General features: G+C 61.5%; 2 protein-coding genes across 6 annotated transcripts in view; both read right to left on the bottom strand.

The window, feature by feature from the left end:
* NAV1 (neuron navigator 1) overlaps nucleotides 1–26,282 on the bottom strand; it is a 199,133-nt gene extending 172,851 nt beyond the window's left edge. For 4 of the 5 annotated variants that reach the window (XM_086342973.1, XM_086342975.1, XM_086342980.1 and 1 more), the window contains exon 1: nucleotides 25,985–26,193. The gene's annotated coding sequence lies outside the window, so the exon portion shown is untranslated. Of the gene's footprint in view, nucleotides 1–25,984 lie in introns of all 5 variants that reach the window. The other variant, XM_086342972.1, reaches the window with a different exon arrangement.
* Nucleotides 10,017–11,362, bottom strand: LOC147355973 (uncharacterized). The gene has a single exon (XM_086343000.1). The coding sequence runs from the start codon at nucleotides 11,232–11,234 to the stop codon at nucleotides 10,143–10,145; it is 1,092 nt and encodes a 363-aa protein (XP_086199126.1). The 5' UTR covers nucleotides 11,235–11,362; the 3' UTR covers nucleotides 10,017–10,142.
* Nucleotides 26,283–27,782: the final 1,500 nt, after the last annotated feature.

Genomic DNA, 27,782 nt, shown 5'->3' with positions numbered 1-27,782 from the left:
TAACTTTCCTTCCAAGGAGTAAGCGTCTTTTAATTTCATGGCTGCAGTCACCATCTGCAGTGATTCTGGAGCCAAAAAAAATAGCTGTTTCCACTTGTTTCCTCATCTATTTGCCATGAAGGGATGGGACCAGATGTCATAATCTTGGTTTTCTGAATGTTGAGCTTTAAGCCAACTTTTTCACTCTCCTCTTTCACTTTCATCAAGAGGCTCTTTAGTTCTTCTTCACTTTCTGCCATAAGAGTGGTGTCATCTGCATATCTGAGGTTATTGATTCTCCCGGCAATCTTTGATTCCAGCTTGTGCTTCATCCAGCCCAGCATTTCTCACGATGTAACTCTGCATATAAGTTAAATAAGCAGGGTGATAATATACAGCCTTGACGTACTCCTTTTCCTATTCGGAACCAGTCTGTTGTTCCATGTCCGTTTCTAACTGTTGCTTTTTGACCTGCATACAGGTTTCTCAAGAGGCAGATCAGGTGGTCTGGTATTCTCATCTCTTGAGGAATTTTCCACAGTTTATTGTGATCCACACAGTCAAAGGTAGTGCTGCGATTATCCTCATTTTACAAAAGAAGGAACGATGTCTCAGAGAGGTTAAACAGCTTGCCCAACGTCACACAGCTCAAAAAGAGCAGACACCAGAACTTGAACCCAGGAATCTGGCCCCAGAGTCCACTCTTAGGGCCACTGTACTACAGGGCCTCTTTATTTATTTTTTAATCTCATAATAGATTTTAGTTTTTTTTTTTAATTGGAGGATAATTGCTTTACAATAATGTGCTGGTTTCTGCCCTACACCCACATGGCTCAGCCATAGTATGTATGTCCTCTCTCTCATGAACCCCCCTCCCACCTCCCACCCGTCCCACCGCTCTGGGTTGTCATAGGACCAGGTCTGAGCTCCTGGCATCACTCAGCAAATTCCCAGTGGCTATCTCTTCTACATACGGAGATGTCTGTGTTTCAATATTGCTCTTATCAAGGCCTCTTTCAGAGTCTCCTGGACAGAGGCTTCTGTGGGCAGGGCTGGCCCAGGCTGTCTGGAGCCTGGGTGGCCGAGGGCAGCTGGGGGGCTGTGGACGGTCCCCCCTCCCCTCACCGGGCAGAGTGGGCAGGGCTGACCCTGCCACGAAGACCAGCCTCCCGGGAAGAGGGCTTCCTGGAGTCAGTTCAGGCCGTGCAAAGCCGCAGAGCCGCCTGGCCCAGCGGCTGGCAGCCCTGCTGAGGAGCTGGTCTGACCTTCTCCTCGGCCACACCCAGGGCAGCCACATCCGGGGCTGACCGCGGGGGAGGGCAGACGGTCTGGAGACGGTGCCGGCCTCCATGATCATCACGAGGGTCCTGACTGCAGGACAGCGAGCAGCTGTGGGGGAACAGACGCCGAGTGTGAGGACGGTGCAGGGACGTGCCAGGGCGGGCAGGCGGGCTGCACACTCCACCCGTCACATGGGCCTCGTCCAAGGTCCGCATCTGTTCCCTCCCGGAGGTTCGGGCGCATGCACCCGCGTCAGGAAGCAGCTCCCTGGGTGAGCAGCCCCACTGTGGGCTGGCTCCCTGCAGCCTCGTCTGGGTATCCGGCTATCTGTGCGTCCTCTGAACCGGTCAGGGCGTCTGGCCGAGATGATGAATTCCTCAGGGACAGCTCTGTGCGCGTGTAATTCAATCTGAGCTTGACCAACACAAATAAACACGATGGACGTCAGGGCTTTAAACAAAGTTTGATGGTTTACTTTTGAGGGGGGCCCATCTGTGGAGGCTCCCAGTGATGACCGAGCTCTGGGAAGGCTGGCCTGGGCCCAATGCGGGGAGGAGCGGCTGGAAGGGGACGCCCGGAAGTACACGGCCAGACGCCACCCCTCAGGATGTCCACGGGGCCAAAGGGCCTCTGCTGTCCTGGAAAAACTAACCCCCGTGTGTCTTCCTGCAGAGACTGAGGGCCCTGCTGGCCTTCTCGCTGGCAGTGAGCGGGTCAGATGGGCACAGACGGCCCACTTCGCTGGCAGCAGCGGGGACTTCAGGATGAGCAGGAACCTGCCCCCATATCTCTGGATTGGTGCCCCGAGCTCGCCCGGAGCTAAGAGTCTGGCCTGGGACCTGAGTTCTGCAGGACTGGGAGGGTCTGTTTGTCACAGAACCACCCCGCACGCCCCAACCTGGAGGCGCCCCGCATTCCTGCTGCCCCGGCTTGTGCACGTCCCGCCACACGCCTCAGATCACGCACACGTCAGTGAGACGCTCCGTCATGAAGGCCTTTGCCCGAAGGTGCTCAGGGACGGCGGCGGGATGACGGGATGATCAGACTTCGGCAGCCCCCGAGGACGCACGGCCCACTCCCGCGGCCTCCGGACGGGGTGTGGTGGGCACCCCAGGCTGAGCTGCTCAGACCGTCTGCGGCTTTTCCACCGTGATCAACGGTTCTGCAGAGAACATTCTTGCCGCTAGACTTTGTACACGTTGATGAGCATTTACTTAGGATGAATTCCTATGTAATCCCTCTTTAATAGTGGGATAAACAAAACCATATTAGGAAGGGGAATGTGCTGCAGAAGAAAAATAAAAGCTACAATAAGCGATTCTCATTAAAAAAAAAAAAAAAAAAAGGAGGCTGGCCAGGCCCCCAGTTCTCAGCTGTGGGCAACCAAGAAGCTGCTGCAGAGTTGGGCTCCCAGAGCCAGAGGCCAAGGGCAGTCACCTGGGTCCCTTCGTCAGGGCCTGGTCCTTGCTGTGAGGGGTAAGCACGCTTACAGAGGCCCAGAGGACACGGACTCAGCTGTCCGGGGTGTGAGCCAGGCCACAGCGGCCTCTGTGCTAGGACCCGGCCTGCACGACCTCCGTCCCATCACGTTTCCACCCCACGGCCACCCCACCCTCTGCACGTCCAGGAGGTGAGCACCAGGCCCGGGAGGTGCCCAGCGCCGCCCTCACACTGCTGGGGTGGGAGGTTCCGGCCCAGCCAGGCCCGGAGGCCAGCAGAGCTCAGCGTGCGCAGGCAGCCCACACCATGGTCAGCAGGCTTGGTGGGGATGGAGCAGCCCCGGGCTCCTCCACCCTCGTGGGGGCGGGGTGCACGTGGACACGGCGGAAACGGGTGCCGAAAGGCTGTGAAGCTCAGGAAACGCAAGGCTTGGTCACCTTAGCAACGGGCCACCAGGGTCAGCGCCAGAGCAGAGGCAGCTGCAGGGCTGGCGCTGGAAAAGAGGAAACAGCATCCGGCCCAGGTCCCAGGGATGGGCCTCCCGCTGCCACAGCCAGGCTCCCAGGAGCTGGCCAGAGCACAGGGGCGGCAGGGCCTCCACCACCCAGGGGTCGGCCCTCAGACAGCCTGGGGACACCCTCCAGCAGAAGCCGGGCCGTGAACAGGGTGTCCCACCCCTGGGCGCTGGGCAATGTCCCAGCCGCTCTGAAAACTCACCTCTCGTCTTCTTTGAGGACAGCCTTGAGGGGGCGTGTGCCTGGCTGGGGGCCCCTTCCCGCCACTGACCTATGCCTCCCACGAGCTGTGACTGCAGGCCCAACAGGGACAGGCTGTGTGGCCAGACGCCCCTGGGACCAGAGGGCACAGGGCTGGGCGTTCCGACCCTGGCAGCTGCTGGCTCGCAGGTTTGCTGCTCTGTGTGGGAGGCCCGGGGGGGGGGGCAGTGGGCACGGCCGCACATGGGCTGCAACCTCACCAGGGAGCACCGCGCTCACACGAGAGGCCGAGCGCCCACCAGGATCAGACAGCTCTGTGACGGCTCTCTCACAGTAAATAATCCTAGTAACAGCATCAGTAGTGAATCATGAGGGATGAAGCAGGTGCTGTATTTACGGTTGGAACCTCGTCACACAAACGCCCTCACTGGTTCTCACTAGAACCCCGTGAAGCAGGCAGGCAGGCGACAGCGTTCCCTGTACTTCGCAGATAAACTAAGGACGAGCGGCAAACTGACTCGTCCAGGGCCGCCCCAGTCAGAAGCCTCCAGGGCCTGGCCCTGTGGCCTCCGCCAGGGTCTCGGGGGTTGTTCAGGAGAGCTAAGGGCGCACGGATGGACGCTGGGAGGGCCTCTGAGGGCCCCGACAGGACAGCGGCCCCTCCTTCCCGCTGCCCCCGCACCCAGCATCCCGGCACCGTCCCTAGAAGATCATGCTTCTCACCAATCATTCTGTAAGCCGCTCCTCCAGCTTAAGGACACCGTCCCTTTCTTGCAACCCCTCCCCACCCCGCTTGCCCCAGTTTAGGTACTGACTCTGGGTCTGCAGGAAGAATCCAACTGACTTCGGTTTTTGGCAGATCTGTGATATTTATATCCTCCAACAATGCCTCGTGTCAGTCACTTAGAGCGTGTGAATTCAAGCCAGGCCTAAAATAGCAGAACAGAAATACACCTGAAGGGCCAGAGACATCCCGACACGGAAAAAAGCTGAGGCCGGGTCCAGGCAAATCTGGTGTTTTTAATTTTTTCTATTTTTTTAATTTAACTTTTTGGAAACCACCTTAAAATTAAGAGAAACGTTCCCAGTTTCAGGACAAAGAACTTTCCCCACCTGAGCCATCGGAGGGTAAACTGCTGACCTCAGGCCACCACCCATGACTTCAGGGTTTGCTCCCTAGGAGTCTGCACCTTCTACAAAATCACTTGGCAACCTTCCCGGGCAGTAAGTCAACACTCAGGCTTCGCCACTGGATCCTCGTATTCTCTTCGAGCTCGGTCACTGTCTACAGGGCTCTTTGTAGTAGAAAAGACCCCGTCCAGGCTCACAGACTGCACTCAGACCCCGTCTCCTCTTAAATAACTATTTAAACGCAGACACACCCTTGGTAATCTAGAACGCCTCACAGGCCTCAGATCACAGAGGGTTCTCTTCACCCACCTCGCAAGTAAAGACAAGGGCGAGGCCTTGACACCCTCGAGTGTCCCTGGGGCTTCGAGCTCCCTGGAATCGTTTGCTTCAAGAACAAAAGGTGGTGTTAGTTGTGGACACAGACTCCTTCACAGAGCCCAGCCCCCTCAGGGCCGGCCCAGGCATCAGAGGGGTTCTCGCTGTGGCCTGATCCCCCCACTGCTGCCTGTCCTCAGGGCTGAGACGGGGCCTAACCGAACTGCCGGCGGCAGGGGGGAAGGGACAGCCTGGTGTGCCCGGCACAGGGAGGAAACGCGCTTCTCCCAGGGGTCCTGCTCACAGGAAGCAGCTGGGCGAGGGGGCTGAGGGGGCCCGCCCTGCACAGCCGTGGGGCCTCGGCCCCGCCCCGCCCCCCCCCCATTCAAGCCAGTGACCTAGAGCCCCCGAGACTTCCGGGCTTTCAGACCAGAGAGACCCCAGGGAACGGAGGCCCCCAGCGGAGCCCCCCTGAGCACCCCCTGGGCAGGCCCTGTGCCCCGGGTGTTGCTTGCATTACCTCGCTGAGTCCTAACAACTTGACTGAGCGATTAACATCTCGGCTTTACAAGTGAGGAAACAGCCTCCAGGAGGTGGAACCACACGCCCTGCGGCAGTCCTCAGGGAACCCGACTCTGCCCCGCCCCGCACGTAGCGGCGCGTTCGGGGCCCTGCGTGTGCGCGCGGCACAGAGGCCCAGACGGCCGCCGGACGCGCCCCCGCGCACAGGGCCGTTCCGATGGGGTCAGGCCGCAGCCTTAGGAGCTGGTGCTGGGTTAACAGCCCAGGTCTCCCCACGGGACCTGCCAGCCCGGGACAAGAAGTGCTGCCCCGGGATGTGGCCGCACCAGGGGCTCAGCCTGGGCGGGGCGAGGGGCCCGCAGCAGCCGCCCCCGCACGCCCTCCAGGCCCATCGCCCCTGCTCTCTGTGGGACCGCAGTGCCTCCTCTGACAGGGCTCATCGGCGCTGACTGCACACGCAGGCGCCCCTGACTGCCGGCTGAAGCAGACAGGATGTACCCTGAGACCCGTCTCAGCCCCGCGGCGGCCGAGCGGAGTAGTGGCTGCCCCCCCCCCCCCAGCCCTGTGATGGAGGCCCCTCTCCCCTGAGCAGGCTACGAGGCCCGTTCACCCGTCAGTACCCCTCTGGTGGCTCAGGTCTGGGATGCCCCACCAGAGAGCCTACAGAAACACCCCCCTGCGCCCCCAGAGGCTGCCTCTCCGCTCGCTCGCAGTGTGGGGTGCCCGTGAGCCCCCGCGGCCGGCAGCTTCCTGTGTGACCGACCGGCAGGAAGGGAAGGGTGGGGAGGCCCGGACACTGATTTCCAAACTCCGCCCGGTTCAAGATCGTAATCAGCGTCCCGGGAAGGGCAGCTGGTCACCTCCTGTCTTCCGGTGGCTGGGGGGTGGGGTGGGGACGATTCCAGAGCCCCGACTAATGAAGCCGGTGCTCGGTGGTCTGGGATCACAGGCGGGTGAGCGAACTGCGGAACACCAACAGGAAAGAGCGTGCAAAAGGGTGTGTTCTGAGCTTTGATTGAGATGGAAAACGCCTGAGCAAGTATTAAGCAAAAAACAAATACACAAAACTGTAGGCAGGGCATACACGTGAAGTGAGAGAGGAGCTCTCCCAGAAAAAGAAGACACAGCAGCAGGAGCTGAGAGTCCCTCCAGGGGGTGGGCAGGGAGGCTGCTCAGCACTGTGCTACTGGCCCATTGGGGCTCCACCAACCCGGAGAAAGGAAAATTGTTAGAACTCAGGGGGAAGGACCCACGGCGGGGAGTCTTGGCACCACACGGTTGACTCCCAAGGGAAGTAGGGTCCCTGGGGGTCTGCGGTGGGCAGGGAGAGAGCCCTGGGGGGCAAGCACCTGGATGAGCGAGGCACAGGCTGCCCGGTCGCTGGGACACCCCCCTAGGCAGCAGCGCAGCTGAAGTACTGAGCAGGGGTGCGAAGCCGCGAGCCCTGAGCAGCATCCCTGGGTGCTCAGGGGCTGGGGGACCCAAGGGAAGGGTGCGGTGGCCTTCCTGGAGGCGGTGGGCCTGGCATGGGTCTCCAGTGTGAGCCGGGTGAGGACGCAGCTGCTGGTGCTCCCTGCGGCGAGGCGAGGGTCCTCGGAGAACAGAATGAAGCTGTCAGACCCTGGGTTTGCTGGGGGTGGGGACAGTGGCTAGGGGGGAGGTAGGGGGGAGTCCAGATGCCATGGAAGACCCCTGAGCTACGGGGCGGTGCGGGGCGGGGTCAGGGCCTGTGAGAAGGACCACAAGAAGCTGAGGGTGGCAGGGCAGCGTTTCTTGCTCATCTTTCAGAGGAATGTTGGGCGGGCACCCTGGTGCTGACTCTGGGCTCGGTTCAATGAACTGGGGGCGGGGGAGGGTCTGGCGCACTTGGTGACTGACGGCTGGTCTCACCCTCCCCACCCCGGGGCTGGGGGTCCAGCCTGACTGTGGGCACCGTGAAGGGGGGGTGGGCACAGCCCCCATCGTGCTTGGGTCCCAGGGGCTCCGCTAGTAAAAACGATTGTGAAACGCTCCGCAAACAGCAGGGCTGCTCACAAGAGAGGGATTCTTCCCCACAGAGGGGCTTCAGTTCCCATGGGGTCCGCCTGGAGAAGGGGCCCTTCTGTTCCCCTGCGGTCTGGGTGGACGCCACGTCCCCGGGAGAGCGCGCCGGGCCCCGTGCCCGCGGCTGGCAGCCGCCCCCGCATAGCACAAGGGCGCTTTGTGTGTCTCCCCGGCCCGGCACTGGGGCTGCCGAGACCCGTGAGGGCGCGGGCGCCGGGCACCGCAGGGCGACGAGCTGCAGCCAGACGCCCACCGCACCCCCGCCCCTGCTCACGCACCCCTCAGTCTCACTCTGAGAGGGGGACCACCACCACCTGCCAGGGGCCAGGACCCCGACAAGCCCTGATGCTTGGAGCGTATGAGCATGTCCCCCGACACGAGGGCCTTGGCAGATGTGGTCGGGTTTCAGACCAGTGATGGGTGACCCTGGGTGATCCAGGGGGACCCAATCCAATCACACGGACCCCTCACAGCAGAGCCTCTTTCCCAGCTTCAAAGACAGGGTGGCGTGGGGAGGGCCCGGGGCCCTGCCGCTGCTCAGAAATGGAGGAAAGTTTCCTCAGAAGCTGCCGAGCGAGGAGCCCCTGAGGAGCACGCCCAGCCACTCAGGGCCTGAGCCTGGTGGTCCCCCAGAGCCCCCATCTACAGAGCCGGGGACGACGGGGGTGCAGAGGGGTGGGGAGCCACCCAGCGGGCGGGGTCGGCCCCCTGGGACACGTCCCCCGTGCGAGGTGGGGAGGGGCAGGGGCAGGAGGAGCCCTGACCTTGGCCCCGACCCTAGGAGATACCCCCAGAGTTCGTGCTCAGCCTGGCCCCATGGGTGGGCGGCTTGCAGAGCCTGCTGGTTGCCCTGCAGCTCCCCTGTGGTCCCTAATCTCAGGCGTCCCTTCAAACAGGATTTGTGCTTTCACCTTGCAGAAGAGGAAACGGAGGCTCAGAGAAGTCGGGGAGGGGGGGTTCAGGCCTGGAGCACACACCCCAGGCATCCAATTCCACCAGCCTCCGGTTCGCGGCTCCAGGGGTCACCCTGCTACACCCTCGCACCTGCGGGATCTGCTGGGGTCCTCCGCCCCCAGGCAGCGCCTCTGTGCCCACCCCCCGCCCCGCCTGGCTGCCCCAGGAAACCACGGGTGGGCAGAGGCCACCCGTGGGGTGAGCTGACAGCCCTCTGCCGTCTGAGCTTCTCCGAGGGGTTCCTCCGGGTCACATTTCCTGCCTGTTTCCTCAGGAGCGAGCCCAGGGCAGCTCCCCTGTGCTGCCCTCTGCCCAGCCTGTCACCTCTGAACAGGGTGGCCACTCCCCACGGGTCAGGGCAGCTGAGTCGAGGGCCCAGGCCGCCCATCCCAGCAAACACCGCTCACGAGGCCCATGCATCACCTCCCTGACCGCCCACCACTTGTGCAGCCTTCACCCACTTTTCAGAAGAGGAGGCCGACATACGACAGAGCCCACGAGCTGCGGTCACCAGGCACAGGGGTCCAGGATCCAGACGACGGTCGTGGCCCCAGAGCCCACCTCCTCCCTGGGCCCCTGCTTCCTTACAGACAAGACCCGGACAGAGCACCGGGGCAGGACTGGCCAAGCGGCCCGCTCCCCCCCACCGCCCGCAGCGCAGAGCCCGCCCTAACCCAGCTCCCAGGGACCCGGTACCGATGCCTGTGAGCTGCCCAAGTGCAGCTTGGGGCTGGGCTGCCACAGGCAGTTACAAAGCAGCCACCCCGCCAGGATCCCTCTGCTCCTCCTGCCGAGATGCAGCTGGCCTCCCCACTCCCAGCCCAGGCCAGCCACTGAGTCCAGGTGCGGCCCGCTGCGGAGGGGCTGCTCTGCTGGGGACGGGGGCGGGTCGAGTCACAGGGCCCACAATCAGAGCCTCCCAGGTCTGCTCCCAGCCCGGCATCTGCCTCCCAGACCCCCGCCTGCGGAAGCCCCTCCTGCCGACAGCACCTTGAGCTGAGGTCCCGAGGTGGGCTCGCTTCAGCCCACCAGCAGCTCTCAAACTTAATGGCTCTCAGTTCTCAGAGAACTTTATTCTGATCTTCAAGATCTTGCTCCCAGGCTCATGGCACGGGAACTCCTTCCTTCAGGGAGAGTCCCCTAAACTCACGCGGGAGGCAGATCCCACCCGCAACAGTGCCTGCCGTCTGGGCAAAGAGACTCAGAAGGAAAACCTAGAAACACAGATGATGGAGAGTGAGGCCAGCCGCCCTGCAGGTCAATCTTTAAGCCCAGGAGGCTGACGCACCTGTCGGCCACCGGGCCAGCAGGAAGGAGAACCAGACGCATGCCCGGCAGGGAGGGCCCCTCATCCCCTCTCTTCCTCGAGGCTGGGGGTCCCTGCTCTCTGCCATCCACAGTCACCACCCTCCCAGCACAGAAACCTCACCTCGTTTAGGACAGTCCTTGACTGACCACTCCCATGGTGCCAGCATTAAGGGGCTACCGACACCATCCTTCAAAACAGAGCGGGGACTCGGGGCAGAGCAGGGCCTCCCAAGGCTCCCAGGGTCAAAGCAGGGACTCGGGGGTCTCAGCAAGAGGGGGTTCAGGGCGCCAGGACCCCACCCCCACTCAGCCCCAAGACAGCCCCTGGACGGACGCCCCCTCGGACCCCGAAGGGAACGAGGGCTGGGAGTGCAGCAGGGCGCTAACCCACCCCAGGCCCGGGGCGGCTGTGTGCCCGCGGGGCTGGACCGGAGCGTGGCCGGGCCTCAGGGTTCAGAACATGCTGCCCAGGCCCTCTGTCCAGAGAAGTGGCCCTGCATAGTGGGGCGGAAGGGACAGCGAAGCCACATACCTGGGCTGCGGAGGCCTTGGGCCCCCGGGGGACACTGACCCGGCCTGCAGGGCCGGGGGGCCGGGTTTCAGGGGGTCTTTGTCCCTCAGGCGCTCTGTGGGGTGAGGCCTTGGGTGGCACAGTCCCAGCCCACCTGCCTCCCGCAGGCTGCGTCGCCCCCTGGCCCTGAACAGGTCCAGATACAGGGCCGCTGGGCTGGCCCAGGACGCCTCCGGGGCGGCAGGCAGTGGTGGAGGAGGGGACGCCCGGGGCTGCCGCCAGCCCCCAAGGCGCAGAGCTGCCGAGGCCCCGGCGGCCTGTGGTCCACACAGCGATGGGACCCGCTTCTGTGGGAGGCTGCGCCCTCTCGTGGCAGCGGCGGGAAGACGCAGCCGCTGCAGACAAAGGGTGACCGTCCTGCCTGGGGCCTTGCACCCTCCACACAGCACCCGGCCCCACCTGGGGAGGGCGTGGACAGGCACGACCCTGCTCCGAGGGGCTCCCAAATGGAGCCCTGAAAGAGGGGGACCCCACAGCTCCAGGCGACGGCTCCCCCCGCACCTCCAGCCCCCACAAACTGGCCCTTCCACCCAGTGGGGACCCAACGCCCTGCTCCCAGCTCCTCTACAGGAAGCCAGGGCCTCCCCGCCCTGCACGGGGCTCCAGGCAGCCCCGTGTCCAGCCCTCCAAGGGCACACGGCCACTCCTCCAGCAAGACTGGGAGCTCCCCGTGTGGCAGTGGGACTGACCGGGGGCCAGTTCCTGGCAGTACCGTCCCCTCTGCGGCTCCCAGGTGCTCCCCCAGGCCTGAGCGGGGTGCCCGAGACCAGCCCAATTACGGGGAGCTCGGCTCCAGAGACAAGCCTCACCCCCGAGTGGACGCTGGGCGTCATTGCCCCATCCCCACCAGCCCAGCCAACTAGGATGGGACACTCCCTGCTGGGCAGTGACCCCCACGCCCTCCTGCCCACCCACAGGGCTCCACGCCCTCCTGCCCTCCCGGGCTCCAACCCCAACAGGAGGCCTCTCCACATCCTCCCCCAAAGCCCAGGCCAGGTGGACGTGCCTGCCCCTCCCCGGCCTTCCCTGGCCCTCCCCAGCCTCCCTGCCCGTGTGTCTGACGGTGCTCAGGTGATCACAGGAAGGGGCCTGTCCCGCCGGCCACCCCAGGCCCTAGTGGCTCCTTCTTTCCCATATGGTGTCTCAGGCCCGTGGTCCTCGGCTCACCTGCCTGAGACACAGGAAGACTGACCTCCAGCAGGGGAAGGGTGGTAAGACCCCGGGGACCCCAGCAGCAGGCGCGGCTCTGCAGGCAACCCTTGCCTGGAGGCCTAAGGGCCTGCGTCATGGCCAGACGGGGCCCTGGCTGAGCTCACCTGCTCGGGAGCCCACGTCTCAGGACAGCCTGGCCGCCAGCCTGCGGGCTGGGCTCAGGGGCCTGGACAGCATGCAGCCCAGCCTCGGGAGTCTCCCCAAACCACAGGCAGAGGGAGGCGGGGCTGAGCACGAGCTCATGATCCACGCCTGGCCGGGTGACCGCACCACTGCTGGGAGCCGGGGCGGCACAAGCAGGGTCAAACCTGTCCCCCAGGGGTGACACTGTTCTGGGGCTCTCTAAGGAGGCGGCACTAGGGCCCCTCATGGGTCTCCAGCATAGGATGCGGTCGGCCATCCAGGAGCGGGCAGCACACCCGAGGCGGCCTCCGGGGTGGGCAGGGCCTTGAGAGGAGAAGGGCTGCTCGGAGACCCGCCACCGACCCCCCACTGACCAGAGGCCCCCCTCCGGGACAGGTCTGGGCCAGGAGGATGGAGATCAGGAGGCTGAGGGCTTTGGCCCTGCCTGAAACCCCGCCCCACCCCACCCTGCAACGGCCTCAGTCCTGGGAGCCCGCCCCCCACGAGGCTACAATCGCCCCCGCCAGCCCTGCGCTTGTTCTGCTGCATGGATCCCCCCACGGTTAAACCCTGGTTTGCTTTCCCACCAGTGTCGTCCCCGAGCCTGGAGCACCATCCCAGGCCCAGCGCTGCCCCAGCAAGTGCTCAGTGAATGACCGAGCGCTGGGGTGTCAGTGAACGCGGCACCTCCCTCCCACTCGGCCGGAAAGCCCGTGCCCCACCCTCCGGACCTTCTCATGCCTGTCCTCGTGAGCACACAGCTGGCAGAGCCGCCACCAGCCCCCAGCGACCCTGGGCCGCCTGCTGACCCCCGGCTCGCTCACCTCCGGGGCCTTCCTCCCCGCCAGGGACCACTAGCGTCTCCCCCTCTGGCCTGTCTTCCGGAAACACCTTTTTCCTGCCCGCAGGCCGTTGTGCTTCCTGCAGGAAGAGGGCCTCCGGATAGGAAAGTGTTATTTATAGCGCCTCACTGGGGGCCGGCTGATGGCTAGGGCTGCAGGCGAAGCCTCAGGTCGGGTGAGGGTCCGACCCTGAGGAGGGAAGCAGGATGCTGGGACGAGGGCAGGCCTGAGAGGCGGGGCTCAGACACCAACCGGTCCCCTCAGCTTTTCTGCATCTGTCGGGGACCCCACAGCTTCCCCCAGTCCCCAGACATGAACTCTCAGGACTGCGGAAGCAAAGACTTACGGGACTGACACCTGGAGAAGAACCCGGAGACCGATTCTGACGAGGAAACGGAGGCAGGAGGAGGGAGTCTGTCAAGAAGGTACATGTGCCACCATCGCGGGCCTTGCAGGCCACCGCGACAACCGACCTGGCATCATCCTGCCTCATCCTGCGGCACGAGGCAGGCGGGATGTTAGGGGCTGAACCGTGTTATCCAGAAGACGGCCGAAATGCTAACCTCCGTCGCCTCAGAGGGTGACCTCGTTTGGAGACAGGGCCCCTGCAGGCGTGAGTGGTCGTGACCCTGGAGCAGGGCACCCGGGTCAGGAGAGGGAGACCCTGGACACAGACACATGTCGGAGCCTGATACGAGGACTGCAGGGAGGAGGCGGCCCTGAGCACGGAGGAAGAGACCAAGTGAGGAGCTGCCAGCCGGGGGCACCGGGCTGCCAGGGACATGGGGGGCTGGGAGGGGCAGGGCAGGCGAGGGGGCCTGGCCCCGCCCCGCAGGCCAGCGCTCAGCCCCTGCGCAAGACAGCAGTCCACTCTGGCCGCCCCGCTGCTGGCACCGTGTGATGCAGGCCCAGCGGACCAACACGCGCCCGGCCCTCTTTGCCTCCCCTGGGTCCGCGGTCAGGGCAGCGGGCTTGCTCTCGTGGGAGGAGTCCCTCCGAGGGTCCTTCTCACCAGGCTGCCCCCCGCAGCAGCCGCCCGTGGCTGACAGCAGGCCTGCCAGCCCATCCGCTCCATCCATCAGTCCAGTGGGAGGCTCCCCTTGGAGCCCAGAGCACAGGCTGGGGCCCCTCCAGTACCTGGGGCTGAGCTAGAGCTTGGACCCCCGGTTGGACCCCCTCTTGTAGCCTCGGTCTGAACCTTCTGCTCCGGGAGAGAAGAGAAGACTTCCAGCTCGTCTTCAGTCCCACACCCTGAGAGCCTCTCAATGAGGGTGGGTGTGACTCCCCAGGCAGGAAAAGCATCAGGAGCTGCCCCACAAACAACTGAGTCCATCCCCACGGCAGGAGTGGGAACTAGCAAAGCACGCCCCTCGGCGCGGATGAGGCTCAGAAACCGCTCGCTGAGTGGAGGAGGCCAGACGCATTCGGGCCCGCTGCACAGTCTGGCTCGTGGAGTCCACGGCAACAAGCGCACAGCAGTGAACCCACGGCGGAGGCGCTGACGGCGGGGACGGGGACGGGCCGAGGGAATCGTCCTGGGTCTGCACTGGGGCGATGTCACCAAGCAGCGCTCTGTCTTAACAGCTCAGCAGATGGACACTTACGAATGTGCGTCTCACTGCATGTAAATCACACCTCGATGAAAACACAGGCGAACAGGGAAAAGGAGGAAAGGGTCCCTTCCCTCTGGGTTGGAGGGAAAGGAGCGCCCGGGCTGTGAAGTGGGCCATGGACGGCGGGGTGGGGAGGGGGTCCTCCTGCTTCTCTCTGGACCGGGTCTCACTCAGGCTCTGCTCGGGGCCCGGCCGGCCGGCTCAGGGCAGCAGCGGGCACCTCCCAACGCAAGGCGGGTGAGGCGGGCAGAGGCCACGGCCCTCCTGGCTCAGACACTGGGCTCTGTCCCGCCCTCCCTGGCGCCCTGCTCCCACGGTGACGGCCACACTGGGACTTCGGTTCCTGAGGCTTGAGCTCGTCGTTTCAAGTCTTCCTTCCTGTGTCCTCTGCCTCAGCCACACCCGTGAACCCTCCCTGCGAAGCCAGGGCTATTTATGAGGGCCTGGAGACAGCCGGGGCCGGGGGGTGCACAGGCTGTGCCCAGGGGCCCAGGGCCCTCCAAGGCCCCCCACCCCTGCCCCGCTCGGACAAATAAACACCCCCAGGCGTAATCCACCCAGAAGCATGGTCCGCGGGGCTGGGCAGCCAAGCATTTGTGGCCAACGTGCTTTGGCCCCAACACCTGGCCCAGCGGCATCTGCCCTCTGAGGACCACGTGCAACGGCGCTGGGGGTGGCATGGGGTGCCCAGACCAAGGTGACAATCAGGGCCAGTGGGGGGACCGCTCACTGGCCAGGGAGAGCCAGGAGTAGGGGCTCCTGTGAGCAGGAGAGGGGACGGATGGCCACGGCCGCCCGGGGGAGGGACAGATGCCCAGGACCACCTGGGAGAGGGGACAGGCACCCGGGAGATGGACAGATGCCTGGGAGAGGGGACAGATGCCCGGGAGAGGGGACGGACGCTCGGGAGACAGACGGGGGCCTGGGAGAGGGGATGGGAGAGGGGACAGACGCCCAGGAGAGGGACGGGAGAGGAGACAGATGCCCAGGAGAGGGGACAGATGCCCAGGAGAGGGGACGGGTGCCTGGGAGAAGGGACGGGCGCCCGGGAGAGGGACGGACGCCCAAGAGAGGGGATGGAAGAAGGGATGGGTGCCTGGGAGAGGGGATGGGTGCCCGGGAGAGGGACAGGCGCTTGGGAGAGGGGCCGGGGGCCGGGAGAGGGTACAGACACCTGGGAGAGGGACGGAAGAGAGGACAGATGCCCAGGAGAGGGGACGGGAGAGGGGACGGGTGCCTGGGAGAGGGGACGGGCGCCTGGGAGAAGGACGGACGCCCAGGACCACCCAGCAAAGGGGACAGAAGCTCGTGACCGCCCAGCTATGGATGCCCCACCGTGTCCCCTGAGGCATCCGTGAGCCAGGATTTCCTGACCCAACTGAGCCAGGACCCTCAGGCTGTTCCAGGTCCAAGTCCAGCCCAGCAGGCTCTCCTCCGTCCTGGGCTGCCTTTCCAGCCCTGTGGGCCCATCGCCCCTCCCAGACCCAGACACAGAGGCCTCTGTTTCCGCTGCACGTGGGGCTGGGTGTCCTGGCCCCTGTGGCTGGCTCTGTGGGACCCGTTCTACCTTCTCCCCAGTCACGCCAACCCTGGGGCACATTCTGGGCCCCCCAGGGGCCACGGCCAGCACGAGGAGATGGGGTGACTCGGGATGACATGGTCTTGAGAGGACAAGGCCTTGTGGTGACACGTGGTAAGGAGCTGGGTGGCAGTGGAGAGACCTGGGCTCACGGGACTCGGGAGGGCTGGGGCATCAGCTCCAGGCCAGCTGACAGGCCAGAGTGCTCACTGCATCGCCAGACAGCACAACTAAATTCATGCAAAATGGTTATTTTCAACTCTGAGGAGAAAATGAGAAACAGAACTCAAAATATATGCTTTTGCAGTGTTCTTAGACTAACTGGGTGAAGTCTGCAGGGATGATAAGGTTAAGTAGCTGCTCTTAGAGGACAAATCTTAAGCACTTGTCAAAGTAAACGTAATAGCAAAGTTAGTAAAAAGCCGATGTGAGAGAGTCCTGCCCCTGTGTAACAGACATGAGGTCTGCAGTTCACGTCCACAGGCCATTGAAGACGCTGCCCACCGGGGCTGTGCAGGCTGGGGGCAGGGCGCCGCAAAGAACAGGGGTCCCAGGCACACCCGATTCCCTAGAGCTGTGTGGCTTTGGGCAAGTTACCTACCTTCTCTGTTAGTGTTGTTCAGTCGCTAAGTCATGCACAGCTCTTTGAAACCCCATGGGCTGCAGCACGCCAGGGTTCCCTGTCCTTTACTATCTCCCGGAGTCTGCTCAAACTCATGTCCATGGAGTCCGACCCTCTCTGGGTCCTGGCTTCACTATCTGCAGAAAGGGGACGTAGGTCCTGCCTCCTCGGGGGTACCAGGGGGAGCAAACAAGATCCTGGAATGGGAAGTCAACCTGCGGGAGCCGCTCACAAAACTAGAGGAATTTCCACAGGGCAGGCTTCAGAAAGAGGCAGCTGGGGACGCGGGACCAGCCCCGTGGGGCTCCAGGCTGGCTCAGCTTCATGCACAAGGTCAGGCCACAGCTGCACACAGTGTGCCCTGAGGGTCTGCGTGCCACAAGCCCTCACGGCACGTCCTTCAGGGCTACCTCTGCACTCACCAGCCCCACCAGCTTCTAAAACAGAAGGCCCGGGGTCAAGGAGACTTTCAGAGGCCTGCAAGGGAACCTAGGTTCCAAAATACAAAATAAAACTGCAAAAACTGAAATTAACCGAAGTGACTGCATCTATAAATCCTAACATCGTGCCAACTGAATCGATAATTAAATTTACTTTTCATAAAATGCATTATATTTGAAAATAAGTGGTAGGTAAATGTTTTCTCACTTCACAATAGTTTCTGCTGAGGTTCAGGGTTACCAAGAAATAGCCTACATTAAATGACTAAGAAATGCATTGCCAATGTCCAAAGACTTTGACAGGTGTTTTTAAATTTTTTGCAACGAAAATACTAGTGCTCCTTTGGGGGTGCAGAGTGTGGTGCAGAGTCCTAGGGCTCTGGCTGGTGAGAGTGCCCAGCGGGCCTGGGGCCTAGGCTTAGCATCACCAGTCAGGCCAGCCTGCTGCCCAGGGAGCCGCCACGGCCACCTCTCTGGGGATGACCGACACGACCCGGGACGATACGCCGATAACTTGACTCCCTGTTTTGCCATCTTTAGAAAACACCCACGGTTATCCGACCAAGTCGTAGGAGGGCTTCCCAGGTGGCGCTAGTGGTAAAGAACCCACCTGCCAGTGCAAGAGAGGTAAGAGACACAGGTTCAGTCCCTGGGTGGGGAAGGTCCTCTGGAGGAGGGTACAGCACCCACTCCAGCATTCTCGCCTGGAGCATCCCATGGACAGAGGAGCCTGGCAGGCTACAGTCCGAGGAGCCGCAAAGAGTCGGACACCACTGAAGTGACAGCACAGCACAAAATGGTAGGAAAGAAGAACTTCTTTCTGCGTCTCTTCCTCCCAAAGGTTGATTTTCATTCTTCTTACTGGTTATTTCCACCTATAGTCTTGAGCTTCGGTCTCTTGTTTTAGGACAGTTCGACAAGACTCTTGAACCGCCCCTGAACAAGACAAGCGTGTTGGGGACCCTGTCCCTCCCCTCCTGCCCCCTCCCCAAGGCCACACCTGATGCTCCATCGCCCAGAGACCACCACCCGCACTTAACTCCCCAGAGACCACCACCCAGACTTAACTTGCTTCAGGAGGACAGTGCAGGTCACGCTCAGGGTTGGGGCTGGTGAGTGTGGTCTGCACCCTCTCAACTCTCCTCTTTGGTGAGACAGGGGGCGGCACAGCAGGCCTCACAAGGCAAGGTGGGGAAGATAAGGAACGCGAGAGACATGTACAAGACTTTCTGCAAATACACGCTCACTTGCATGCAGCCTGGAGCCGCTGGTCCTGGTGGGACCATTTGGTTAACTCTCTGACCCTCAGCTCCTTCACCAGTAAAACGGGGAGAAGACCAGTGCCCATCTCACTAAGAGGCTGTGAGCTCAGTTCAGAGCGCTTTGCCCTGAGGGCACGCCTGGCCAGTGTAAGGGGTCGTGACCACAGTTCTTCTTCCGGGAGAGAAATCCATAGCTCAGACCCCAACAGGGCAGGTGGAAGGAGGCACGGCCCTTTGGAGGGAGAACTGGGGCACGTGAACACGGCCCGTGGAGGGGGACACATATGTGTCAGTGTCATCCGTGTGACTGTGTGGGACATGTGTGTCTGTCAGTGTCATCTGTGTGACTGTGGGAGACACACGTGTGTCAGCCCAGTGTCATCTGTGTGACTGTGGGGGGCACACGTGTGTCAGTGTCATCCGCGTGACTGTGGGGGACACATGTGTCAGTGTCATCCATGTGACTGTGGGGGACACGTGTGTCTGTTCAGTGTCATCCATGTGACTGTGGGGGGCACACATGTGTCAGTGTCATCTGTGTGACTGTGGGGGGCACACATGTGTCTGTTCAGTGTCATCCGCGTGACTGTGGGGGGCACACGTGTGTCAGTGTCATCCGCGTGACTGTGGGGGACACACGTGTGTCAGTGTCATCCGCGTGACTGTGGGGGACACACGTGTGTCAGTGTCATCCGTGTGACTGTGGGGCACACGTGTGTCAGTGTCATCTGTGTGACTGTGGGGGACACGTGTGTCTGTTTAGTGTCATCCATGTGACTGTGGGGGACACACGTGTGTCAGTGTCATCCGTGTGACTGTGGGGGCACACGTGTGTCAGTGTCATCTGTGTGACTGTGGGGGACACATGTGTGTCTGTTCAGTGTCATCCGTGTGACTGTGGGGGACACACGTGTGTCAGCCCAGTGTCATCCGTGTGACTGTGGGGGGCACACGTGTGTCAGTGTCATCCGCGTGACTGTGGGGGGCACATGTGTCTCTGTTCAGTGTCATCCGTGTGACTGTGGGGGACACATGTGTGTCAGTGTCATCCGTGTGACTGTGGGGGGCACACGTGTGTCAGTGTCATCCGTGTGACTGTGGGGGCACACGTGTGTCAGTGTCATCTGTGTGACTGTGGGGGACACACGTGTGTCTGTTCAGTGTCATCTGTGTGACTATGGGGGACACACGTGTGTCAGCCCAGTGTCATCCGTGTGACTATGGGAGACACATGTGTGTCTGTTCAGTGTCATCTGTGTGACTGTCAGGGGCACACATGTGTCAGCCCAGTGTCATCCGTGTGACTGTGGGGGACACATGTGTGTCTGTTCAGTGTCATCCGTGTGACTGTGGGGGGCACACGTGTGTCAGTGTCATCCGTGTGACTGTGGGGGACACACGTGTGTCTGTTTAGTGTCATCTGTGTGACTGTCAGGGGCACACGTGTGTCAGCCCAGTGTCATCCGTGTGACTGTGGGGGACACATGTGTGTCTGTTCAGTGTCATCCGTGTGACTGTGGGGGGCACACGTGTGTCAGTGTCATCCGTGTGACTGTGGGGGGCACACGTGTGTCAGCCCAGTGTCATCCGTGTGACTGTGGGGGACACATGTGTGTCTGTTCAGTGTCATCCGTGTGACTGTGGGGGACACACGTGTGTCAGTGTCATCCGTGTGACTGTGGGGGGCACACGTGTGTCAGCCCAGTGTCATCCGTGTGACTGTGGGGGCACACGTGTGTCAGTGTCATCCGTGTGACTGTGGGGGACACAGTGTGTCTGTTTAGTGTCATCCATGTGACTGTGGGGGACACACGTGTGTCAGTGTCATCCGTGTGACTGTGGGGGCACACGTGTGTCAGTGTCATCCGTGTGACTGTGGGGGACACACGTGTGTCTGTTTAGTGTCATCTGTGTGACTGTCGGGGGCACACGTGTGTCAGCCCAGTGTCATCTGTGTGACTGTGGGGGACACATGTGTGTCAGTGTCATCCGTGTGACTGTGGGGGGCACACGTGTGTCAGTGTCATCCGTGTGACTGTGGGGGACACACGTGTGTCAGCCCAGTGTCATCCGTGTGACTGTGGGGGACACATGTGTGTCTGTTCAGTGTCATCCGTGTGACTGTGGGGGGCACACGTGTGTCAGTGTCATCCGTGTGACTGTGGGGGACACGCGTGTGTCTGTTTAGTGTCATCTGTGTGACTGTGGGGGACACACGTGTTTCAGTGTCATCCGTGTGACTGTGGGGGACACACGTGTCAGTTTGGTGACATTTGGGGTGACTGTGGGGCTGTAGGTCCTTGCCCTCGGGTAGCGCGTGGGCTGTGGCTCGGGAGACTGCCCGAGCGAGTGGGAGGGCAGGTGGAGAGGGAGGCAGCTTCGGAGCAAGACTGTGGCAGAGCCCAGACGTGCCCTGCGCCAGTCACTGGCCTCTACTGACTGGACATCTTTTCAAAATGAAACATTATCAGGAAAAAACCTTCCCACATCAGAAGGCCCCACCATGCCCCCAGGGCCGAGGAATCGGGGCCAGCCCTGACCTGACAGCTGCCACCGTCCCCCGAGGGTGTGTGTGTTGTGGGTGGGGTGTGGGGGAGGGCCGAGACCCCCAGAACCGTCCCAGACGGGGCCAGGTCGGCGGCTGCCGGTGGGTCCCAGCCAGGGCCGCGCCCGGCGGCAGGTCAGCTGTCTGCTTTGTCCAAGGAGAGCAGACAGAACAGTTGGCATCTCAGCGGCGCCTGGAGCCCAGCCTCCTGCCCAGCTAACTCAATTATCTGCACCAGTGAGCTGGGCAGAAGCACCGGTGTGACAGTCACCTCTCAGGGTCTACTCCACGCTTTGCCCGGGTCTGCAAAACTAGGGGCCTGCAGAGCGCGGGAGGAGCGCTAACAGCAAGGAGCAAAGGACGCCCGCCACCCTGGCCTCCTGCCCTCCGGCTGCACCCAGCTCCTGAGGGCACCGCCCACGGCGGGACAGCGGCCTCGCCTGGCTGACAAGCCATGATGCCCAAGGAGGGCACGTGGAGGAGCGGGAGCAGAGAGCCGCCTCCCCTGGATGCGGGGGGTCCCAGCTGGCCTGTGGGTGACCGACCCGGGGAAGGGGAAGGCTCCATGGCTCCCACCACCCAATTGCTCCCCCAGGGGATTTCCCAGCCTGGCCAGACCACGGGGATCACGGTGATGGAAGGGGCGGGCTGAGACCAGGAGCGTGGGGAGCAGCGTCTTAGGAGACAGGCGTTTTCGCCATGCCATCCTGGGGAGAAGCAGGGCCTCGGCCGGGTCTGCCTGTGTCCCGTGGACGGCACTGGCAAGCTCGGGGGCAGAGTATGATCCTAATGGTGGACATTTGTGGACTATCCACCGTACGCCGAGGACTTCGCTGCAAAGTCAAGACCTGAACCTTGACTCCCAATCTGCCTTGCTTCACGGTCAAGTTCCTGCTGTGACGACACCCATCTTCCCAGAAGGTTCTGGAGATCACGCCAGTGAGCGCGATCTGAAGGAGACGGGTTGGAGGAAGAGCCCGGGGCCACGCCCGGCACCACGTCCAGACCCCAAATGGCTGCCACACTGTTCCGCTTGGCTTACCGCTAGCCCTGCTTCATTCGGGGGTGCATCGGGGAGGCCCCTTTACCTGGGATCTCCACCAGCGGGTGGCAGTCATGCCCACCACAGATTAATCCAAGAGGAAGCCTAACAGGGCGTCCACATCAGAACCAGGCAGTTTCAGCACACCGTTGCGGGGGTTCCCAGGCCACAGAGGGGTCCCGGCCTGAGGACCCTGGGGGGAGGGTTTAGAGGTGCCCGTGATGTCTGGAAGGCAAATACGGGGCTCCAAGACATGGTTCTTTCCAGCTCTGAGTTTAATTCTACAGAAGTTGGTGTTTATTCTGTTTACAAATGGACTTTAAAATCTGGGGAGGGATGAAAAGTGGCTCAGTTTACTGTCCAGATGGGGAGGAGCAGCGTCACTGCAAGCAGTGACCAGCCCGGGCTTCCGGGGAGGAAATCGGCTCAGCCACTCCCCCTCACTGTCACCAGAATCACCGAGGCAGCCACCTCCAAGCTGAGGGAAGCCCCGGGACCCGTCCTGTCTGAGGTCCCAGTGAGGCTGCCACCGAGCCAGAGAAACACAGCTCATGCCGGGGTGGCCTTGTGTCCTTCCGGCCCCCGGAAGACCCAGAGTCGGTTCACGTCTGTACTTGAGTGAGCTCGTGTCTACACCTGGCTGAGCTCCTGTCTGTCTACACCGGGTGAGCTTGTTTCTATGCCTGGGTGAGCTCGTGTCTACGCCTGGGTGAGCTCCTGTCTACACCTGGGTGAGCTCCTGTCTACACCTGGGCGAGCTCCTGTCTGCCTACACCTGGGTGAGCGCCTGTCTACACCTGGGTGAGCTGCTGTCCACGCCTGGGTGAGCTCGTGTGCACACCTGGGCTGGTCGTGTCTCTGACGTGGGGACAGTGGTTGGCACACTGTTTTTAAGTCAGCAAGACCTGAGTCAGACGCTCCCTTCTAAGATGCTCCCTTTGGAGGTGGGGTGGGGTCCTTTAACCCCCTGATGCCTCCAAGTCCTGACCTTTCTAGTTTTTACAAAGTATTCAGATTCACAGGAGAAAGCAGGTCGGTGGGGGCGGGCGGGGAGGGGAGGAGCGTGCGAGGCGGCCGTTTACAGAGAGGAGCCCTAGCTCTGGTGGCGGCGGTGACGACAGCAGGGATGTCCTCAGTGCCACAGAACAGTTGCTTAGAGTCATTAAGTGGTCAATTTTATGTTATATATATTGAACCCCAATAAAGTTTTAACATTAAAGTTTAATAACTATAAAGAAGAATATAATAAACATGCACCAACCCACCCAACTACAAAATGTTAGCACTTGGTCAAATTTTCTTCAGTTTTTTACATAAAAGAAATGAAAATTAAAAAAAAAATGTTTCAGAGGGATTTTTCTCAGGAACTCAAGGGAACATCAACCCAATAGAAACAATCAGTGTGACGTACCAGAAAATACGACAACCTCAACTGATACAGAAAAAGTCATCTGACAGAATCCAACCCGTGTTTGATAAAAGACACTGAGAAAAGTTGGATTAGGAGGGATTTCTTCAACACAACAAACAGCATTTATGAAAAACCCACGGCAAATATTGTAATCTGTGGTAAGGACTGAAAGCTTCCTTCTCAGATCAGGAGCAGGTCGGGGCTGCCGGCTCTCACCGTGGCCGCTCAGCTCTGCACGGCAGGTTCCAGCAGGGCGATTAGGGGAGAAGCAGAAATAAAAGCCATCTTCACGGAAAAGGAGTACATCTATCTCTACTGTTGACACGACCCTACCTATAGAAAATCCCAAAGAATCCACACACAGAAGCCACAAGAGCGAAGAAACAAATGTTTCAGGGGACAAGATCAGAGCCCAAAAGTCAGCGGCAATTCTGTACGCTGGCAGTGAATAATCCAAAGACGACATTAAGAAAACAAGGCCACTTAAGAACGCTTTCAGAGCGTCTGAGGTCTGAGCATTAGGGCAGTCTGGCGGCCTCTTGAGGTGGAAACATCTCGTTATTCACGGTCCTTGCTGGGGGAGCCTGTGTCAGCTCCTTTAATTTTTCATGCCTGTTAGCGCATCTCATTACAACCAAGGAGAGCAAATGCGCTTGATGGGGACGGACGGGCAGGAGGCGTGGGCTACACCCACAGGAGGCCCAAGTAGCCTGGGTCTCTGGACCCAGGAGCCATCCAGCTCCCTTCATGTCTCAAGAGTCACAGGAAACTGGGAGCAAAATTCCAAGCCCATTGGAGGAAACGGGACCTGAATCAGCCTTCCCCAGAGCAGGGAGGAGCAAAGCAGGCCCAAAAAATTGTTCTTAGCGGGGTGTTTTCCACTTGAGAAGTTGGTGGGGATTTTTTAAGTTGAAGACGGAACTAGAGGTGTTTTTAAAGATGATTTTGTGACTCAGGGCCAGAAAGATGAAGTGTTATCTCCCAGTTCCCTCTCTGTGGTCCCGAGACTCTCAGAGTTGGGGGCTGCTTCCACCATGGAGATGGTCTCCCTTCCCTTGTTTCTGTTCCTCTCTCTTGCCTACACCTGTGTGACACCTGCTAAGCTCTGTGGATGGAGACACCAGGAAGAGAGACGCTCTGATGTACACAGGTGACTGGCTGGGAGAGAAGGTGCCCTGGACCAGCACAAGGGAGCCCTGCCTGCCTGGCTGTGTCTGCAGCCCGGCAGGGCGGCTTGGAGCCGCTCTGCTCCCTCCCAGGGGCCCCCGAGTGCCCTCTGTGGACGGGAGGGCGGGCAGGGCAGGGGCCAGCATGGGAAGAGACCCCTTTGACTCATTTTCCTAAAGGCCAAACCCATTAAGAAGTCAAAAGAACTTTAAAAGAGAAGGGAAGTGATACTGATGGAAAATGAAAAGAGGAAGAGAGAAGGGTTTTAAAAGATGGACAAGAGATGTTTCTATTCCAGGCCATTCTGGGGCCAGAGCTGGGCTGACGCCAGACGCTGCCATGGGCTCAGGAGGGGGCCGGGTTTGGGAAGGGAAGGAAAACACTTACAAGGTGCCTGGTAGGTGCTGGGCCTTATAGGTGGTCAGACAGAAGCTGGCAGGAGGGCAGATAAACACACAGAGCAGAATGTGAAACGCCCCCACGGGGAGCTCAGTGGGAGGGGCTGTTCCCTTTAAACCTGGGCAGCTCGGGAAACTAGAGGCTGGAGCACCGATCAGAACAGCCTCATGTGTCCTCCCCAGTATGGACATGAGGAACGACCCGCCCCCAGGTTATCCAGGGAGTGAGCAACACAGGCTGACACAGAACTACAAACAGATCAAAAACTTTCCCCCCAAATCGCTGCTGAAAGCCCAGACTTCTGTGCCGCTTTGTCTGGGGAGGAAACCCAGTCACTGTGATTCCTGGTCTCATTTCCAAGTTTAATCCCAAAGACTCACAAACCCAAACTCAAAGCAGGAAGAAAAACAAAGCATGCATAAGCAGGCTGGAGTCCTCTTGCCTGACCTGAAGGGAGCCCAGGTCCAGGGACCCGCAGCTCCGCCCACTCGGGGAGGGTTCTTTGTGCGAAGGCAGCGGCCCCATTAGAAGTGAGTTGCAGGGGACACCGCGTTGGAGAACCAGACGCTCACAAGAGGCAAACCCTGGCAAACTCTCTGCTTCTGCGGCTCGAACAAGGCCGCAGGCTCCTCAGCATTGAATTTGAACGAGCCAATGGTGTCCCAACAGCTGAAACAGGAAGCCAGATAAACGGCACTGCCGCGGGGATGCGCGGCCCGGACGAGGCGCCGGCTGCGCCCCAGGATCTCTTAACAAAGTCCCCTGACTCCCCCAGGCCGAGTGAGGTTCCTCAGTTGCGCTGGGGCGAGGAGCCCGTCTGCCGGGCGGGGGTCACTCCTGCACCCCGCCCCTCCGCCTCCCCTCTGGGCCCGAGCAGACCCGTCCGGCTCCTTATCCTCGCCCAGTCTCCGTGGCTATGAGCACAGAAGGGGACCACAGGGACCACACACCCTTAGGTGGGCTTTGAGTCCGGCGGCTCCGGGAAGCCATCTCAGGCGCGCGCCAAGGCCGGCCTCCGAGGACTGGCCCGAGGGCACTTCTCTGCGCATCCCGGAGCCAGGGAACGCTTTCTGGAACAGCCGCCAAGGTCACCTGCCCGGCTGTTCACCGCGCTCTGCTGGGATGGAAGAGGATGTCGGCAGGGTGCGTGTGTGTGTGTGTGCCTGTGTGTGTAGTAACATAGCGCCCGGTATCTCTGATCGTAGGATCTCAACATCCTTTAAACTACACCACAAGGGAAAGAAAACGCGGCCCAGACGGGGTGGGCCGGGACGGCCCCCGACCAGCCGACTCCTGCACAGACGCGCAGCCCCGCGGGGACCTTCCCGGGTGCTTGTTCTAGCTTCTTTCCCGCTCCCCGCGCGCAGCCTCCCGCGGGCGCAAGACCACCTCCCGGGACTCGTGCCCAGCCCCACAGGACCCCCGGCCCCGCCCGGCGACCGCCCGGTCCCCGCGCCGGCCACTCACCCGCGCGCCTGCGCCCCGGGGCCCGGGCTCCGCGCCGCCGCCGCGCACAGCTGCGCATCCGGACCGCGCCGCAAGAAAGTTCTCGGGCTCCCGCGCCGGGTCGAGCCCCGTGGAGTCTCGGCGTCCACGCTCCGGCCGCGGGTGGCACTAGGGCAGCCGCCGGCGCCGGGCCCATGGCGCGGAGAGAGGCAGCATCCCGAACAAAGTGCGTCCCGGCCGGGCGCGGGGCGGAGCCTGCTGACCCGCTGCCCCGGGCACACGCCGGCTGCCTCCCCGGGCCAGGGGCGGAGGCTGCGCCGCCGAGCGCCAGCTCCCCCCCGCGCTGTGCCAGTCGAACCCACAGAGGGGCGGAGGCGCCGGGGCCTTCCAGACTTTGTCATTGGAAAGCTATTCCCGTAACCCTTTCCTGCCTTCGCCTTCCGTCCCGCCTCCGCGGCCGCAGAAAGGCGGAGCTGGGTGGGGGGCAGGAAGCCTCCGCACAATCGGGCCTTTCCTAGGCCGGGGTACCCGCCGCCCCCGCCCCGCGCGCCCTCGGGCTGCGGCCGCCCCGCCGTCAGCCGTCTGGAGGCGCCGGGACAGATGGGTCGCCCCCCGCCCTTCCCCCGGGTCCCCCTTCCTTCCTCTCTGCCCCTAGGTCTGGCGTGGGACGCGAGGGCAGAGGGGCGGGGAGACTCAAGCAGGGCCTGGCAAGTAGCTGTGCTCAGTGAAACTCCCGCCTGGACTCCATCCCACCTCCTGACCCTGGCCTGTCCCGCCTCCTTCTAGGGCCTGGGACGAGGAGGAGGGCAGGAAGGGGAAAGGAAACGAGAGGACCCTCAGACCGGCTGGAGTAGGGGCCAGGCCGCGTGCCTCCCGGGAGGCTCGCGGAGGTCAGGTGGCCTCAGCTTCTGGAGCCTCTGGCCCCTGAGAAAGGCAGCTGTGGGATCAAGGAGCCAGCAGCCTGGGACCAGAGGCGGCCAGCTCCAAAGAACAGGCAGATTGACATTGTCAGGGGCCAGGTCCCTGGGAGGTCCCCGAACGTCCGCCTGCAACATCCGCTGCGGGCAGAGGGTCAGCAGAGTTCTGCCCAGCCACGGCCAGCCAGTCACTCGGGTCACAGTGGCTGAGCACACAGAGGGTGATAAAGGCGCATGAGGCGGTGGGCTGCCTGTGACATCGAGGAAGCTCTAAACTGATCAGAGAAAATGATTGTGATGTCTTTTTTGCCTATGAAAGAATGAGTTGTCTGTTCTGGTGGGGAGAGGGACAGAGAGACTGTCCCAGAGGGACACACAGGCGAGTCCTTGCCCTGAGGATGTAATGGCTGAGTGGATGTAAAGGCAGAGTGCCTGGCTCAAGTCCGTCTGCTCCTCACCAGCCATGGGAACCTGAACGGATTCTTTCTGACCATTTTGGTTTCTTCATCTGTCAAATGGGGTAATAACAGTTGCCATCTCGTCCAGCTGTTGGGAGGATTAAGCATGATAATCTAGGTGGCACATGCAGAATACTACCTGGCACTGCTTGGGAAACCTTGGTGTTTCTTTGACCTCTCAGTCCTGCAAGCCTGCATCCAGTTTGGCATTCAGTGATGGGCTAACTGGCATCTCTTGCTTTTCACAGGTCCCCCGGCCTGCAAAGGGGAGCCTGGTTCTTTTAGAAGAAGCACTGTCCTGTCTCAAAGGCTCACAGGATAGGCTGGCTGAGCTCCTTGCCTCTGAGGCCTGGGGACCAAGGACCACACAGCAGACCCTGAGCGGCCCTCTAGTTCACCCTGAGGACGCACTCGGCCCCGCCCACACAGGTCTGTCAGGAAGAT

This window comes from Bos grunniens, chromosome 16 (assembly GCF_055505025.1).
Source record: "Bos grunniens cultivar Pamir isolate PY7600 chromosome 16, Bosgru_T2T1.0, whole genome shotgun sequence".
Classification (NCBI taxonomy): Eukaryota; Metazoa; Chordata; class Mammalia; order Artiodactyla; family Bovidae; genus Bos; species Bos grunniens.
This window is presented reverse-complemented; position numbering and strand designations above follow the sequence as displayed.

Coding starts and splice junctions, on each gene's coding strand:
- LOC147355973 (XM_086343000.1), bottom strand. CDS start 11,234: ATGTGGAGAGGCCTCCTGTTGGGGTTGGAGCCCGGGAGGGCAGGAGGG.